Source organism: Seriola aureovittata, chromosome 16 (assembly GCF_021018895.1).
Source record: "Seriola aureovittata isolate HTS-2021-v1 ecotype China chromosome 16, ASM2101889v1, whole genome shotgun sequence".
Lineage (NCBI taxonomy): Eukaryota > Metazoa > Chordata > Actinopteri > Carangiformes > Carangidae > Seriola > Seriola aureovittata.
This window is the reverse complement of record NC_079379.1, coordinates 7,698,932-7,717,092: the sequence shown is the minus strand read 5'-3', so window position 1 is coordinate 7,717,092 and position 18,161 is coordinate 7,698,932. Positions and strand designations below refer to the sequence as shown.

At 42.9% G+C, this 18,161-nt stretch overlaps 1 protein-coding gene across 3 annotated transcripts; it reads right to left on the bottom strand.

Annotated features, from left to right (window-relative positions):
* Positions 1-5,897: 5,897 nt before the first annotated feature.
* On the bottom strand, positions 5,898-17,559 carry anp32e (acidic (leucine-rich) nuclear phosphoprotein 32 family, member E). 3 transcript variants are annotated; one of them, XM_056400356.1, is made up of 7 exons: positions 16,442-17,559; positions 13,406-13,555; positions 12,690-12,812; positions 12,434-12,596; positions 11,725-11,834; positions 10,436-10,484; positions 5,898-10,029 (listed from the first exon to the last, which is right to left on the bottom strand). In XM_056400356.1, the coding sequence occupies exons 1-7, from the start codon at positions 16,493-16,495 to the stop codon at positions 9,944-9,946; spliced, it is 735 nt and encodes a 244-aa protein (XP_056256331.1). In that variant the 5' UTR covers positions 16,496-17,559; the 3' UTR covers positions 5,898-9,943. The 3 variants fall into 3 exon arrangements, with proteins under 3 accessions (XP_056256331.1, XP_056256332.1, XP_056256329.1); XM_056400357.1 differs by having other exon boundaries at positions 11,743-11,834; positions 16,442-17,558; XM_056400354.1 differs by having other exon boundaries at positions 11,707-11,834; positions 16,442-17,557.
* Positions 17,560-18,161: the final 602 nt, after the last annotated feature.

Below are 18,161 nucleotides of genomic sequence, written 5' to 3'. Positions count from 1 at the left end.
TCCTTCATCCTTCATCCTCCTCTTCTTCATCCTTCTCTCCTCCTCTCCTTCATCCTTCATCCTCCTCTCCTTCATCCTCCTCTCCTCCATCCTCCTCTCTTCCTCTCCTTCATCTTCCTCTCCTTCAACACCCTCCCCTCCATCCTCATCTCCTCCATCCTTCTCTCCTCCTCTCCTCCGTCTTCCTCTCCTTCATCCTCCTCTCCTCCTCTCCTCCATCCTTCATCCTCCTCTCCTCCGTCTTCCTCTCCTTCATCCTCCTCTCCTCCGTCTTCCTCTCCTCCATCCTTCATCCTCCTCTCCTCTGTCTTCCTCCCCTCCATCCTCCTCTCTTCCTCTCCTCCGTCTTCCTCTCCTTCATCCTCCTCTCCTCCGTCTTCCTCTCCTCCATCCTTCATCCTCCTCTCCTCCTCTCCTCCATCCTTCATCCTCCTCTCCTCCGTCTTCCTCTCCTTCATCCTCCTCTCCTCCTCTCCTCCGTCTTCCTCTCCTCCATCCTTCATCCTCCTCTCCTCCTCTCCTCCATCCTTCATCCTCCTCTCCTCCGTCTTCCTCTCCTTCATCCTCCTCTCCTCCGTCTTCCTCTCCTCCATCCTTCATCCTCCTCTCCTCCGTCTTCCTCTCCTTCATCCTCCTCTCCTCTGGGTGTGCACCTGGTCTGTGGAGTCTCAGGTCTGATCTCTGTCCGTCCTCCTGAGACTGTGTTGCTGTTAATAAATGTGATTCAGTCAGAGACGACATTTGTCACCACAATGTAACAGGGAATATAAGTTATTGATTATTGATTTTCTTCTCCATCTGTCTCCTCCTCTCTTGGTTGTCACTTTATTGTAACTGTCTCTGTCTGTGGCTCTGATGATGTAGATCTGTTGACTTCATCACACCGTGACTGAGCTCTGCGCTGGTTTACAGCTGAATCTGAAGGAGTCTGGGTGAGAGTGGCTCTAGAACTGGATTTCTCCCTCCCTCCCTTGGAGTGAGTTGCTGCCTCAGCCGAGGGAGTTTAAGTATCTCTGCATCTTGTCACGAGGTTTGGGTGGAGCTGCTGCTCCTTTGTATGTTTCAGCATCAGGTCAGGATCCTCCTGGGCAACTTCCTTTGGAGGTTTTCCAGGCATGTCTGAGTGGTTGGAGACCCCGGTGTAGACGCAGACCATGCTGAATCTGATCTAGGAAGACCTTGGGATCCTCCGGGAGGAGCTGGAGAACCTTTGTAGGGACGTCTGGACTACTTTGATTCACCTGTAACCTCTGTGTCCCGACTCATTGGACAGATGGACAGAGATTCAGTGTTAATATTGAGTGTGAGCTCCAGGATCTGACTGTGCAGAGATGAAGATTAAAATCTGTATTTTTGAGAACGCAGGTGAACAAACACACAGTCTGAAGGCCCTGCAGACAGACTGGCAGGTGAGGCCTCTGCTGCTCGATGCGCACACAACTGATCACACCATCGTCATCGTCGGGGCAGGAGGTAGAGGACGAAGAGGAGGACAGAGTATCGTCCTGCCGCTCTCATAGCAACAGAACTAAAAATACTTCCTGTTTATTATCGAAACACGACAGGGAGAGGATGGTGACATCATCAGCAACAGCACACACACACAAAATGCGTTGGTGAGGTCAGAGTGATGTCATCGACCCATCGTGCTCATCGCCTGCGAGTGTGTGTGTGTGTGTGTGTTCATGTATCTGTGTCTTATAAAAATAACATGACAACCAAAGGCTTTTAGGTTGGAGAGTGTAAATATTTCAGAGGAGCTAACATACAATAGAAGGACAGCACGCTAACACACACACACATACAGCTCTGATGATTAAACTCAGTTAAATTGTTATAAGAATGTGTCTTTTTAAGCTGGTGATAAAACTAAAGCTACAGACTGGCAAATAACGATGATGATGATGATGAATAATGATAACAAGTGTGATAATAAATGTGTCTCATGTCTTGTGTTTCATGTCCATCCTAGGATATATCAAGGTTTACATGTTTATCCTGATAAAAACTAAATAAAGATAATTAGACAGAACATAAAAACTTGTAAACACTGACAATGGTTTAATGACACAAGGACAGTTTAAACTGAGACCTGTCTGTGGACTGAGCTCAGGGCTCTGAACTAATCAGATCATCTGAGGGGTAAAGAGACTAAACGGAGGAGATGAAATAAACAAATCAAAACATGAATTAGTCATTTTAAAGGAAGATTCCATCAGAGAACTGACACTGCAGAGACTCTTTTCTCTGTTTGAATCCAGTTTAACCTTTAACATCCTCAATCTTGGCTTTGGCCCAGTACACCTGCTTCAGGTGTGTTCAGAGGCCGGTTTCACAAAGATAGACTTTGACTGTGGCGTAGAAGTAACAAAAAGTCAGACTTCAGATAGACGTCTAAATTCATCTGATGCACAAAGTAATTTAATTCTTGACTATCATATGCTGGACTGTGTTACAATGAATTCTGGATAAATTAAGACATTTTTCAAAATAAAAAAAACAACTGCAGCTGCTGTCTCTAAACCTCTTTCCCTTCTCTTTGCTCTCGCCATAACAATGTTAGCAAACCACAAATTATGAGCCATGTGCTCCTGTGTTTTGTTGTTGGTTGCTACTAGTCAGTGCAGGTGTCTTTGATTGTTACCATGGTAACATTGGTCTTAGGCTTGAGTTAGCCTGGGGGTAAGGTGTCCAATGTTTTTGGCTTAAAATGTGTCAGTCTCTATTTTTGTGAACTGGTCTTACTAATGTTTAGACTAATTTGTGAGCACAATTAAGTGTGGACCAACAGCACAGACCAGTCTGAAATATCTTTGTGAAACTAGCCCCTGGTCTGGTCTCAGTCTTCACACAACATGGACAAATAGAGTGCTGCAGGAATGATTCCCGTACATTAGGGAGCATTTTAGTCTTTGTGCTTGGGTCTGGTTTACTATATTCATGGGATCTGAAAACCAGGAGCTCATATACATGTGGGGTCTGACAGCTTTGTGAGGACCAAATCCTGGACCCCACAGGTTTAAATAGCTGTTTGAGGTTAGGACCTGGTTTCAGGGTTAGAATCAGGGAATGCATTGTGTTAATGATGGGTCCTCAGAAACACAGCAAGACAAGGATGAGAGTGTCATCATGGAGAAATGTGGCTCTGGAGACACCGACTGTAACAGGAAGTACCACAGAGGAAGTTCTGAGGACTTTGACAAGTGTATATATGTCTGTGTGTGTGTGTGTGTGTGTGTGTGTGTGTGTGTGTGTGAGTGTGTGTGTGTGTGAGTGTGTGTGTGTGTGTGTGTGTGTGTGTGTCTGTGTGTCTGTGTGGTGGACAGATGATTTTTATTAGACAGATAAAAAGATGTATTGTTTCTAAAGTCTGTCATATGAAAACCTTTTCCTTCTCTGGGACCTGCAGCTCTGATCTGAGTCTGACCATCTGACCCTCACTGACCAATCAGAGCAGCTGGAGCCTGTGACTGACGGGAGAGTGAAGCAGATTAATGTTTCCTCTTGGGACTGGAGGCAGACGGCGGGTGGGTGGGTGGGTGGGTGGGGTATCACAGCTGTTGGATCCATTAAAGGACAATTTAACCGTCTTTTTGAAGAGGAGGAGGAGGTCTGGGGGGAGCTTCATCTTACCTCCTTCTATCCTCCCCTCCCTCACACACTACAAGAGGAGCTGAGGACGGAGCTGAAAATAAAAACCAGAGCAAGAATAAATCCTCACTTCACTTTATATATGAACTAGACCAGATGTTCCCAGATGTGTGTGTAGATTTAACATATTAAAAAACATCATCTCACCTGTTCAGTGTGTGTTCTTCCGGTGAAGATGTTTTATATGATCACAGTTTGTTTCATGTGAAGTCAGAAGGATGCTCCTTTAATTCTGATTTGTCTGAAATCCTCATTTTATATTAAAAAAACAATCTGAGCTGCTCAGGTTTTATTTATTTTGTATTTATAAAACAAACTTCACAATTTTATTTATTTAAATGAAGAAAATCTTAAACACAAACAGAAAGAGTTTGGTTCAGTGAAGTCAGTCAGCAGAAAGATGAGAGCGCCACCTGCAGGACAAACTCTGAACACACATGAACCTTCATCTTAAAATGTATATTTCTGTAGCATCATAACAGTGGAGACAGTAACATTTATATTAAGTGATCGTCAGGTTCACAAATATATATGTATATAAGATAAAAGGCAAAATTATTTTCTCTCATATTTATAAACTGTCTCTAAATTTGTTTTTAATCTTATTTTTTAATCTTTATTCCCCTTTGTTCCTTGTTAATTGTAACGTTTTTATTTATTTTTTTCTGTCTTTAATGAATAAAGTTTATCAATTTATTATCTGCTGAAACAGAAAAAACTTAATGTGAAAAGGAAACTTTAAAGGAAGAGAAACATGATTTCACAATAAAATCCTTTATGAAGTGTGATGTCTTTTGCTTTATTCTGTAGTCTTTATGTGATCTATATAAAATGAATGAGTGAATTATTAGTGTCAAGATATTTCATGATGTTTATGAATCAGTGAACTGTGATCAATTCTATTGTAGATTACTTTCAGGACTCGTCTCTTTATGTCGACCGTCACCCACACGTGTGTTAAAAGTGAAACGTGTGTGTGTGCGTATTATAATATTGAATGTTCCAGCCGCTGCTGTTTGACAGCCGGTTTGATGATGACATCGTAATGTTACAAACAAGGTGTTTACACAGGTCGTCTACTTGACACACTTCATGTCATATATCATGTATATGGTAATCACTGGTTAACGTCATTCATTTTGTTCGTCTTCTTCTGTCTTTGTTGATTTGATTCTTTTGACTGTTTTTCAAAGTGAAACTTGATTTAATGACATTTTATTAGTCATCTTTATATTTACTGTAAAAAGAAAAAGAATTAGAGATAATCAGATAAAAGATAATCATCAGATCATTTTCCTTCTTTATCTCTAGTCTTACTCCTCCTCTTTTCCTCTCTTCATTCCTTCTCCACCTCATCTTCCCTCCCTCACCTTTCTCCTTTACGTTCTCATTCCTCCTCCTTTTTTATATTTCCCCCTTCAACTCCTCTTTCTCTCTCCCAGCCTCCCTTTTCTTCTCTTCCTTCTTTTCTTGTTTGTCTTTATCCTTCTCTTTTCTTCCTCCTTTATCATCTTTCCTCTTTTCTTTTCCACAATCTTCCATGTTTTTATCTCCTCCTTCAGTCTCATTCTTTTCCATCTTATCTCTACAGCTTGTTTCCTTGCTCCTCTCTTCCTGTATCGTCCCTCCCTTCTTCTCCTCTTTCCTCCCTTTCTTCCAGTCATGTTTTTCTTCTCTCCCCCTTTATTTCTTTCCTCCATCTCCTTCCTCAGCTCATTCCCTCCTAATTTTTCCTCCTTTGTCCATTTCTTTAACTTGTAAACTTAACATTTTCTCCCCCTCCTTTCTATCCATTATTTTCTTTTCCATTACCCTTCATCTGCCCCCCTCCTCCTCTCTCCATTAGAAGAAGTGTTTCTCATGTTTTATTGATATTTATCAGCAGATGGAAGCCGAGTCCTCACAGTGTGTGTTACTGTGTATGTGTGTTTGTTTACAGGCTGAACTGTACCTCATGTTGTCCCGCGGCGTTGTGGGGTCACGTTACAGTTTGTTGTTTCAGTTTCTTTGTTTTGAGCTTCCCTTCATGTCTTTCACTTCACTCTAAAGGATCTAACACATTAGATTTAACAGATTTAACAATCTTAGAAAAGGACTGGAGATGAATTTGGGTGTTTGTAGGTGTCTAGAGGAACAGGTGAATAGTTTGTATTGGGTGAATGTGACAAGTTTAATGCAAACAGAAAAATTATGACATAATGTCAACAGGGACCTGAAGGAAACTGGTCAAATGATCTGAAAACAACTTGTTTTCCTTTCATGTTTTTATTGAAAACCCTCAGTATTGTTTCTGTTACACCACACGAAAAGTCAAATACAGTTTGTCCCCACAGACGGGACGATGGAGGGAAACTAACAGCTGACACAGGAGTGAGCTGGGGTCAAAGGTCAAAGGCGTGGGTCAACTATCACCTTTCTGCAGAAAACAAAAACATCTGTAAAATTATTTAAGTCATTAACAAAATAAAAACAAACCTGAAACTGAGCTGAGAGTCTATTTACAATATTGCCTTAAAAACCAGTTAAAACCGACCTCAGCAGGTCTGACAGACATGACCTTTGACCTTTACACTCTTAAGAACAACACGCCACGTTAAACACATCCTAATGCCTATGTCATGTTTTTGTCTGGTTCATATTTTTATTTGAGACGTGCAGTTTGACGACGGACCCCCAGGAGTCATTCCTGAGATCCCTCACAGGCTTCCCACCCACAAACATACAAATCAAGATTAACAATTAATCTGCTGATCAGTTTTTCATTTCATTGATAAACCGTTAAGTGAAACCACAGAATTTTTGCCTGACAATTATACAATTGTCAAAATTTCGTGTGATTACTTCTCTGTTAATCAGCTGATCAGTTTGTTTCGGCTTGGAGTTCATGCTGACAGTAACCACTCGTCAGGTCTCTCTGATGAAGGACGAGGACTAATCAACATTTAAAGCCGACCAGATAACGAGTGGTTGTTCATGAGAAAACTGTGCAGTATATACACTTTTCATTTAAATGAAGTTTAACTGTATTTAGAAACATGAAAACACGATAAAATTATGACAAATCAATCTGCCCTAAAAGTCAGTTTAGTAGCTGTTCTGGAGCTTTTGATCATATCATATGATTTTCATCAGCAGATGGAGTTGGCTCAGTTGTCAGCTGATGTTGGAACTGATTATGTTAAGGCTTCCAAATTTGACCTCATGTTGAGATCATTTTGTCATCTGTTGTTTCCATTAGAGTGTTTTAAAAAATTGTATTAAAAAACCAAATTATAAAGAAATATGAGTTCAACAGCTGGAACAGTAAAAACGCTCAGACCTAAAATTGAACGTGAGCCAAATCAGAGTACCTGAACCAGAGACTCCCGGCCACGATTCAGGAGCAGAGTTTTATAAGTTAAGACCAAACGTTTGTTGTTGTCGCAGTCCAACAACTTCAGCTCGAGCGAGTTGAGTTGTTGCACAGTGAAGTATTTTTGTGTACGAAATCACACGTGGGCGTGTTTAAAATGATGCTGTTTTTAAGAGTGTAAATGAGAGAAAAGCTAAAATTTTACAGCAGTTTAAAGTCAGAGCTGTACAGAGTCTGCTGCTCATCAGGAACAAACCGGAGTGACCTGGAGATAAATGAGGATCTGTTTCTTTAGGTCTATTCTGTGATGATCAATATCATTTATTTCCAGCCAAGTCTTGTTTGCTGCTGTTTAATAAAGCAGGAGGAAGCAGGAAGTAAAAAGTAGAATCTGAAGCCGTGTCATGACACCTGAAACAGACGCCGCAGGTGTGTCCTGTTTCAGACTCCATCCCCTTCAAACAGGTAAACTACACTGAGAAACTCTGGAAGACACAGCTGTTGCATTCTTTAGTCCTCAATATCCCATAACCCACTGCACATCTGTCAATATGACAGTGCATTCAGGTGATCTCACCAGCTCGTTAAGTCAGAGACAGACATGACTGGGTGTTATATCCAAGGTCTAAGGGAACCCATCACAGGAAGTAAAACTGACTGTCATCGAAGAGACACATTAACCTGCTGCACTGAATCACAGCTCTTAATCACATGATGAAGATGGTACTGAAAGAGACAAACCTGAAATAAAACACCTCCTGTTTGAACTGAACCCTTGAACCTGGTGTTATTCATCTGAATTAATCTGCATTATATTAAACTTTTCATACAGAAATTTTTTATGTTAATTTTTTGATTATTTTCTGTCGTATAGAGTTGTAAACAGTTTTCATCCCAAACAAACTGACCTCCCTGTCAGGATTCATCTAACGTTTGAGGAACTTCCTGCTGGTGAACTTGGATATTTCTGACCTGATGAGTAGACGAGGAGCACCTGAACGCACCACGTTTGTGAGTCCTTTTTAGGAGGTGGAGCCTAAAGTGTGACACAGCGGCGGCTGTCTGGACATCAGGAGGGACGGGCAGTTTGAGGACGAGCTGCTCGGTTTTACATCAAACTAAGAACAACAGCTTCTGATCAGGGACAGAAACAGGCCTCTGTTAACTCCAAAAAACAAACACATCAGAACTAATAATTCCTCCCACCCGCCCCTAATCTTCCCTGTAGAATCCCTACAATAAATCAAACACACACTGGGAATATTATTAATACGATCTCCTGTGTGGACCTGAGCGACAGCAGGTCTGCATATAGTGGAACTGTGAGACGCGGCAGAGACAGCAGAGTCAACGGGATCACTACTGATCCAGTTCAGGGACAGTTCGGACTGAAACATGACGTGGACGTGGATCCTGAACTGTTCAACACGGCGGGTGGAGACGGAAACATGGGACGTCCCTGATTGGGTGTTAGACACACTGAGGTCCTGAAGGGGGCGCTCTCCTCTCCCGTCAGAGTCCAGAGACTGATATGGCTGCAGAAAGAACCGGGTTCTTTTTAAAAAGGTGTGGATCACATTTGATGCGGATGGTGGTTTGAAGCTCAGAGGGACAAAGTGATATGATGAAGGCTCAGAGAAGCATGTGATGATGATGACTATGAAGAAGAGGAAGAAGAAGAAAAAGAAGAAGAAGAAGAAGAAGAAGAAGAGGAAGGTCCTGACATGAGAGGTGAGGTGAAACTCTACATCTGTACCAGGACGGCTGCAGACTTTGGTGGTTTTGAAGGTCTCCTGTCAGGCTCTTGCAGGAAGCTGTGGAGGGCTGGGACAACAGGTTCAGTCCAGTCCAGACTACAAGATCCTCAGACCAGAGTTCACATCTGAGTCCAGGATGTGTTGAGCTGCGGTGATTACAGATTATCCACAACTGGTCTGCATGATTTCAACAGTAACAACGAGACGTCTCTGTGGATCAGATTGTTCTCAAGCTGCGTTCTCAGCTCACCTGTCTGGTCTAGAGTTAAAGCTGTCAAACTCTGTTGTGGACCAAACAACTGGACTGAGACCACTTGAAGGGCAGGGTCTCAGTCTGGGTCAAAGTGTACTGTAGTGGTTTTATGACAGTAGATCTGATTTTAGCATAAGTTAAAAACACAAACTCATCAATCATCTATTACTGATCTGGAGAGGTGATGTGAGGTAACTATGGTAATGCACATGTGCAGCACCACCTGAGAGCAGGAAGTTAGTTAAAACAACCTGTGTGTCGTACTGGGACTAACAGATGGCGGAGGGTCTTGTAGTCTGGACTGGAGGCTCCTCAGGACTCCAGCTGAGAGAAGGTTCTTATAAAAAGTTCTGAGTGGGACCAGAGACCTGTCCCTCTAGTTTGTACAAATAAACCTGGTTTTGGAAGAGTGCTGTGCTTGAAAAGGTCGTCAACAGCTTCATACGAGCAGGAGAAGAAGACGATAGAGAGCCAACTGCAGAGACAGAAATCTGGTCCAGTGTGTTCTGGATCCTGGTTTTCACACCAGAACTTCTGCTAACGAGGAGCCGGTCCACACCAGGACTTCACCTTCAGAGTCAGCCATCCAGAGAACGTTGAGACGAGGATCAGAGTTCAGGATGTGGAGAGGAGACAGACTTACCGGACAGACAGAAGCTTTGATCCTGAACCAGGTTTTAAAGGGAGACGGAGTCCAGCAGGTACAGTTCTGATAAAATCTTATATATTATCTAAAATAAAGAGGTGATATTCTACCGCAGGAGGAGCTATCTGACATCACTGTTCCTGTTGCTGCTGTTGCTGTCCCTGCTGTTGTTGCCGGTTGCTGCAGTGGCAGAGGTTGTTGTCTGGCGGAGGTCGGGTCCGGAGGTGGACTGAGACGGACAGAAACAGGACAGGACGACACACGGATGGCGGTCGGCCGGAGAACTAGTCGTCTTCGTCATCGTCGTCTTCTTCACCTTCATCGTCCACGTCTCTCTTCCTCTTCTGTCCCTGGACGCCTGCCTGATCCTCTGCACCAAGAGAAAAGTCAACCAATCAGAGGAGGCCGGCAGGATTCTGACCAATCACAGCTCTTCAGTTAAAACCTCTGCATGAGTTATTTTACTAACAGATAATAGAAACTGTCCAACGTAAAGGATCTTTACAGAACTTCATATCATTAAGGTGAAGTTTCAGAGACGTGATGCTACTGATTACTCAAACGGTAAAAAATATTTAAAACTATTTTATTGTCATCCATTCATGAGTCCACTAATGCATTGCTGCAAATTTTGGTCTACGGGTTTTTAAGGGTCAACTGGAACAGGTCTGAAGACCATCATGTCAAATGACTGAAACCGCCGCTCTTATGATCTGAATATCATAACACACACACTCTGAATTAAATCTTCAAAATACCCATGGTGTTTTACTCACCTTCCTCCTCCTCCTCCTCTCCATAGTCTTCCTCATCCTCATCGTCCTCCTGAAGAAGATGAAACAGTTTAACTTTTTCTCTACAGTCGGCCGAAGTTTGACACTTTTAAAATAAAAGACAGGAAGCTTGTTTCTGATTGGACGACACTAATGAAGCTCTACTACTATTAATCACGTCTATGTCACTGTGACCAGGCTGATCTCCATCAGACCGACTCTGACAGCTCGTTGTTCTTAATGTCTTTACAACAACTGTTTAGAAAAATATAAATATATTTACATGTGACAAATTATAAAAGATATAAAAAATGATGATAGAAGATATGGTGCCGTCTTGGATCAATCCAGGATTGTGCCATGAAGGTGGCAAAAACTATAGTTTATTCTCTAAATTGTAAAAGTACTTAATTATAGTTTGAGTGTAAAAAAACAAAAAAAACAAAAAACAAAGAATATTTTAATGAAATAAAAAAATATTTAAAAAAATAAATAGATAAATAAAATCAGTACTGTTAACTATTAATATTTATATTGAAATCTTGAACATTTTATTTTGAAAATAAAAAATAATAACACTTCTGCAGAGTTTCTTACAGACACTGTGCTGCCTGATTATTGTTGTCAAATTCACTAATACTAGTATCTGGTTTTAATCCAAAGGAGAGAAGTCTGTTCTCAGACGCTCTACTCCCCCTGATCAGAGTCAAGTGTCAGAGGCGGCCATTTTGGTGCTGAACCTGGTCAAGAACACCACTCCTGAGGTCACACCTGAGGTCACCCCACCAAACCGGCTCAGTTCAGACCAGGCAGAGACTCATTCAAATGAACCTCCACGATGAATCACGCGAGCATCAGACTTCATGCTGTTGTTCACGTCTCGTTAACACCACACAATCAGATCATATCAACACATTTTATATCTAGAGCTGAATTCAGCCGCATCGGGTCCTGCTCTGCTCCACATCTGTCTCCTTTTGTCAAAACATCATTACAAAGTTGATTGTGAAAAATCTGCTACAGATGGTTATGTCTGTTCTGTTTGAAGCTTATTTTGAAAAAACACTTCCCGTCTACCTGCAGGAGAACCAGTCTATAAGAAGAACTTTTAACACCTGACCGTCACCTGCTGACACTGGCTGGCGGTTTTGTCTCACCACTGTTCAGTGTCTGTTCTCTGCCTGGTTGAGCACAGGTGCATTATGGGAGGGGACGCACACCTGCGTCTGAGCCGGCTGTGGTTTGACCTGCCGGCCAAAGCCTGAGTTGCCCACCTGATTGCCACGGTTCACCTGAAAGCTCAGCCCCACCTCTCCTCCCTCTGAGCCGTCCTCGTCCTCCTCTTCATCATCCTCATCATCGTAGTCTCCAGTCGGCCCGGCCCCGTCCTCGCCGTCCTCATCTGTGAACAGAGACGATGTTCAGACCAGAGGAGATCAACAAATATCAAACAGTGACCTGCTGTAATAAACATATAGTGTCATTTAGAAAATAAATGTTCTCTCTTCTGTGGAAAAATCCATTATTGAAATCTGATTCAAACTCCTCAGCACCTGCAGGACAGGTAAGAAGGGGGGGGGGGGGGGGGGGGGGGGGGGCAGTCTGTGAGAAGTGATGGTGGGGGCAGTGGAGGGTGGGGTCTCATATCAATATAATGTACTTCATTTTTTTTTTCTTCATACTAATCTGTTATTGGCCAAAACACAGAGGACGTACTCCCTGACCAATCAACAACCAAAACACGATACTGACATGGTCCAATGACACAGTCTCGGGCCTCGCTTCCTCAGCTCGACTCATGGCGGGTCTACGATGTGCCGTCAAACATAAGAAAGTAGAGATAAAGAGCCGACCAGTGTAAAGTCACATGGTGGGCTGGTTTTTCCTCCTGTTCTCACAAATTGTTTAATCACCAGCTGCCACTGACACAGAGACAAACAACAATATTCACACAGAGACAACGTTCACTCAGCAGTTTCTACACTAAACTCAGTGTCCCACCTTCGTCCTCGGCCTCGGAGTCTGGAGCCTCGTTGTCCTCCTGGTCGAAGCCGTCCAGGTAGGTGACCTGAGGCAGCAGCTCGAACACGCTCTCCCTGTAGTCCTCCAGGGACGTGATCTCACAGTTGAACAGGTCCAGACTCTGCAGGCTCTTCAGGTTTTGCTGAAGCAGGAAACATCAGGTTAGCGTAGTGTCAGCTACAAACAGATCCATGATGCTGAGAGAGTGTGTGTGTGTGTGTGTGTGTGTTCTCACCAGTGCCTCCACGTTGCTCAACTCTTTGATTTTGTTCCCGCTCAGGTTGAGGTAGGTCAGGTTGGGACATTTCTCTGACAGAGTCTCCAGAGAACCGGACAGGTTGTTGTCGCTCAGCTCCAACTGAGAGAGAAGAAGACACCTGTGTTATCACCTGTGGTGGATGTCACATGATCCACAATAAACTAAACAACTAAATCCACACACGACTCAGGAAGACAGACTGTTAACACCACATAGAAAAAAATAGTTCAACACCTCGATACCATGATTCAACCACCAAACAGTCAAAGTATGAAGGAAAACAGGCAGAGATAACATGGACCCGTTAATTATTATCAGAATTACACAGTTCCAGTTCCTCCAACAGTTTCAAATGGTTTCATGAACGCAGCCTGGATGAGTGGCAGAACATGGTTGGATTAAAAATTCTCAGCTCATGTGCCAGGTGAGGAGATTTCAGTCAGGTGATTGCTGCTGATGGTAAAGTCTTTTATTGTTGTATTTGACAGTTGCCATAGCAACCAGTAGACAAGCTTAAAGACAGCTGCTCATTACATTTAAGACTTTTTAATACTTTCAAAAGATCTTTATAAGGTTTTCCAGGACCTGCAGATACTGTGTGCAGAACATTCAGTGAACCAAACAGCTAAATATAACACACAACAGAAATCAGCTGACAGAAGTGAACACCGACCACACTCGGTGTGTGTTACCTTGCGTAGTTTGGGCAGTGAGGGCAGCTTGGCCAGCGAGCTCAGACCCACGTTGACCATACTGAGGAACTCGAGCTCAGTGAACTCGTCTGTCAGACCCTCCACCTCCCCGTCTGCAGAGCGACTGTTGTCAACCACCAGCTCCGCGATCTGAGAGGACAAGGAGAACAGGAGGGGTGATGGGAAAATGAGGCACAATGTGAACCCAAGCACCACAAAAACAGAGGGAAACCCTGTTACATTTAATTCAGTTTTAACGTATGTCCTTAAAGTTGTGTGATGTTTTGTACTGATGTAACATAAAGAGGTTCCGGCTGCACCTCAGCGTGCAGACCTGTACTGTGTAATGACAGTAAAGCTGACCTTGACCTAGAAGAGCTTTAACCTGTTGTTCCTCTAACGGCCACCAGATGATAATGATAATGAAGCTTCAACCAATCAGTCGATACAAGAAATTATTCGTTAAACGTTCAATCATTTAAAAAAAACAAACAAAAAGAAACGTCTCTCCTCTGATCTGATGTCTGGTGTTCTCAGGTTTGAAGATCAGATCTCTGTCAGGTTTGACAGTACAGTGAATCTCAGACTGTTGGTCGAACAATCTGAAAACATCACTGTGGATGTAAACTGAAAGTGACTGACATTTTACAGACTTAACGACCAATTAACTGATAAATAACTATCAGATTAACCCATGATGAAAGTGATCATCAGAACTGCAACAATTATTTAAGTAATTGATCAACAAAAATTCCAAATATTTTTTCCGATGTGAAGAATTTCACAGCACAGTAAACTGAACACTGTGGTTATGGAAATAAAGCAAATAGAATAAGCTCTCTGACATTTTATAGACCAAAATAATAATTAATTAATCCAGAAATAATTGATAGATTACTGATAATGAAAGTAATTTATTCCCCTTTTCATTATCAATTAATCTACAGATTATTTTCTTGATCAACTGATTAGTGTTTATCGTGTCTAAAAAATAATGGGAAAATTTGATGCGCCGCCTTCAGGTTTAGACCCAAAGAGTCTAAACAGATCGGGTTACTGTGACAGAAAACAGAGGAGAGGTTTAATCTGAACATTTTTACATGAAACTTGACTGAATTGCATCCAATGATCAAAATGGTTTCCAGTTAATTTCCCAATGACCGACTAATCATTTAATCAACTAATTGTTTCAGCTCTAATAGAAAGTATTTATTAGGTACAGACAGACAGGCGTGAGCAGGGGTGTCTGACGGTGAGCTCCAGGTCTGTGGAGGACTTTGTTCAGACTGGTGGCTGCTTGTATTTCCCACAGTTCCTCTGGTTCCTGTGCTTATATAACCAGCAGAGTGTTAGAGTGTATCAGAGCTTCAGGCCAACAGCTCCACCATTACTACACTGTGTGTGCTGGGGGTTTAACCTACTATAATCTACATGTTGTGTGTGTGTGTTGGAGGGGGTGGGGGGTGTTCCTCTGAGCCTCTACACACACCATCTGCCGCCCCCCCCCCCGCCCGCCTTCGTAAAACATGACACCAGTAAGTTGTCTGCTGGGTTAGTTTGTGATTCTTTGTTGGAGTGAATGAAGTCTGAACCGTGAGCAGGAGTGTGTGTTATTTTACTGAAGCCGGTTGGTTGGCAGTCCGGTTATATAACTCGATCACACACATTCACCGTAGAGCTCTGCCTTATAAGAAGGGACGAAAGAATCCGAATAACAACGATCAAACCCGGCATGTTACTGCGTTTACACCGTGTATGAATGAATGTGGATGGTTTAATAGCGACCACAGTGGAGCGGGCTCCGTCATGTGGAGGTCGATGTGTAAATAAAGCGACATCAGATATGGATCAGTTACGTCCATTTTACACATCCACAAACGCAGTTTCTCCTCCGCATGGTTAAACTGACGGCGGTAATCTGCCTGGGTCGGTAACGCCATTTTGAGTCGTTACGACACTGATATACGAACACCAACCCTGCGCGTTACCAGGTCATTGCGTTACAATAACGAGCCGCGGTGTAACGCGGCGATTATGAGTCGATTTAACGGTCATTGAACAAATAATCGTCATCTGTGTAATTCGGCGTCGACTCGACAGCTAATCCGCTTCTGTAACGGTAAGTCGGTAACGCGTTACTACCGAGCTCCAGATCCCCACTCAAAATGTCTGTGACCGACCTCCGTGCGCCCCGCGTCCACCACTGAGCAGGGTCGCACCAAAAATATCCACCAAAGCCTCACAAAAGACGTTAAAATCGGTCCTGAACTCAATCTAACGACGCGCAGTTTAATAAAATGTCGGTTTATACGATATTTCCGTCGAAGTTTAAGCCGTTGGAGACTTAAAATGTCCGCTCGCAGAGAACCGAGTACCCGCCGACGTCGTTGTTGTTAAGGTCGATACGCAGTGTTTGTCCGGGACCAAAGCCCGCGATGAGCTCCGAAAACTCCGACTCTGGTTACCTACTACATATAAGCATCTTTAGTTCAAGTTCCTCTTTATTGGTGCGTAGTATTCTCCGTTGAATTCTCTGAGTTGTTCCGAGCGGCCGGTGACTGATTAAAAGTTTAACTTGCATCGTCGTTATCCATGAAGGTGTTTCGGATGAACCATATACACTCGAACGGAACATAACCGATCTGTGTGTGCGTCTTAAATGTCCCAGCGATAAGAACCGTGAATTTAATGTTAGTAAACGCATTCTGGTGATATAATTTGAGCCTCTCGGAGAGAAGGGATTTCACCGGAGAGGAGGAGGAGGGGGCGGACGGACCGAGCCGCGAGATGCTTCCACATCCATCCCGAATCGGTGTTTCAACCGAGCTGCGGGCGGCTGTTGATCAAACTGTAACCTGATCGATAAGGGGTTTAAAGGACCGAATATCCCTCAGCAAAGTTTCCGTTCAGAGTGTTATCGGTGGAGGACTCCATGTGATGAGCGAGGCGGAGCAGCCAGCCAGGCTCCGGTCGCACATCACCTCCCGGGCTATTTCAGGCAACAATTAAAATGTTATTAAAACCAAAGAGACTCACCTCCGCCGGGTTTCTGCTCCGCAGCTCTAGAGTGATCCTTTTCTTCATGTCCATGTTGAAGTTTCCGTACGAGGTGATTAAAAAGCGTCGGTAAACACTTGAGAAAGTCCCGGGGATCAGAGCGGGGGCTGCTCTCCTCTGACGGCCACAGTTTGCCTACTGATCCTCCATGATACCTCCCGCCCTGCCCCCTCCGCCGCAGCCCCGCCCCCCACCGCACAGGGTTGGCCGCGTGTCTCTGCGCTGCCGCTGATTGGATGTTTGGCACGTCAATCAGGACTGATCGGCCATAATCCACAAACTGGGCGGGAATATCCCAAAAGCCACTGGCAGCTTGACAAAGCCTCATGGGAGCTGTAGTTGTTTAACACCAGAAACCTAATCGTTACAGCCGTCTCATTAATGGGCTGATACACCTAAAAAACGATGTGTTTGGGCCATTTTCTCATTGATTGACGGGAGTCTCGGCCTACTGTAACACCATCATGCTCACTTGTTCCACCTCCTCTCCACTCACTGCCTTTATTTGCAGATGATTATTATTTTTTACTATCAATGAGATTTTATCGATTGAATTACTCCATTACTTCTCTGCTCTGTTAAATGTCTGACCACTGTGAGAAAGTGTGAGAAAGTGTTACACAGATATCAGCTTATTACAGATATATCAGTCCGTGTGTAAACTGTATGTCGGCCAATCAATAACAGTAAATGTTGGTACAAGTCAAACTAGGTTTGAGGTCATTTACAAAATGTCTCCATTACAGAGCTGATCCACCAGAGAGCACTGACAAGATGAGTTTTACACTCGAAAATGACTGACTCACTTTGTATCTGGGTCAAACATCTAGTCAATCAAGTCTTTAACACCCTAGCTGGAGGGTGGCTGAGTCTGATCAATTATCAGAATGATTGCTGATTAGTTTTTCTATAGATCAACCAACCCCTTAATTGATGAACCGATTAAACTATATTAAACAGCTGTCTGTATATATGTTTTTTTTTCTGTTGTCTCACAGTTCACTTAACTAATCTGTTGGTTATGAACTAACTTTGTATTGTTTATTGTAATTATGCCTGCATTTTCTTCATATATTTGTGTTTGAGTATGATAGAAAAAATAAAAAATCTGAGTCACTGTTTTTGATTTCTTATTTAAAAAGTGGATGATTCACCTCATGTTGCAAATACATTAACAAATCTCATTTTGTCAGAAGTAACCAGTTGATTTTCTAAACAAAGAAACTACTTCGCAGTCTCAATAGTCTCACCACAAGGTCCTTTTAGTAGCTTCTCTTGAGCTTTCGACCTCTCTCTGCGGTGGAGTTTTATTGTTTTCAAGGACAAGATGAAGTTTTCACTCTAAGACACGGTGACTGATGAGAAGTTAAAGTGGAAAAAAAACACCATTTTAAACTTTTTTACTTCTAAGAAAAAAAACCCATTGAGGGAGGCAGGTGTCAAAAGGGAAAAATGAACTAGTGTTATTTCACAAATATTACATTTTTTGAATGTGCTTTTCAAAGTGTGATATCCATTCACATCCACAGTTCATTGTTTAAAAACTATTGAACACATCACACATTTTCGGACTGATATGTTCAGTGAGTGACACCTTTCAGTGCGATTACTGTTGACTTAAAGCTGATAAATTGACTTCAGGTGTGGTTGCTGGCGTTAGTTTGTCACCTGAATGCCTCGGGCAATGTTCACGTGTCAC

What these genes read in the sequence shown, in the direction of transcription:
- anp32e (XM_056400354.1), bottom strand. Translation starts at nt 16,495, where the DNA reads ATGGACATGAAGAAAAGGATCACTCTAGAGCTGCGGAGCAGAAACCCG. An exon ending in CTCCGAGGCCGAGGACGAAG is followed by an intron (nt 11,835 to 12,433) that starts GTGGGACACTGA and finishes CTCTGTTCACAG; the next exon opens with ATGAGGACGGCGAGGACGGG. An exon ending in AGGTGAACCGTGGCAATCAG is followed by an intron (nt 10,485 to 11,706) that starts GTGGGCAACTCA and finishes CATCTTCTTCAG; the next exon opens with GAGGACGATGAGGATGAGGA.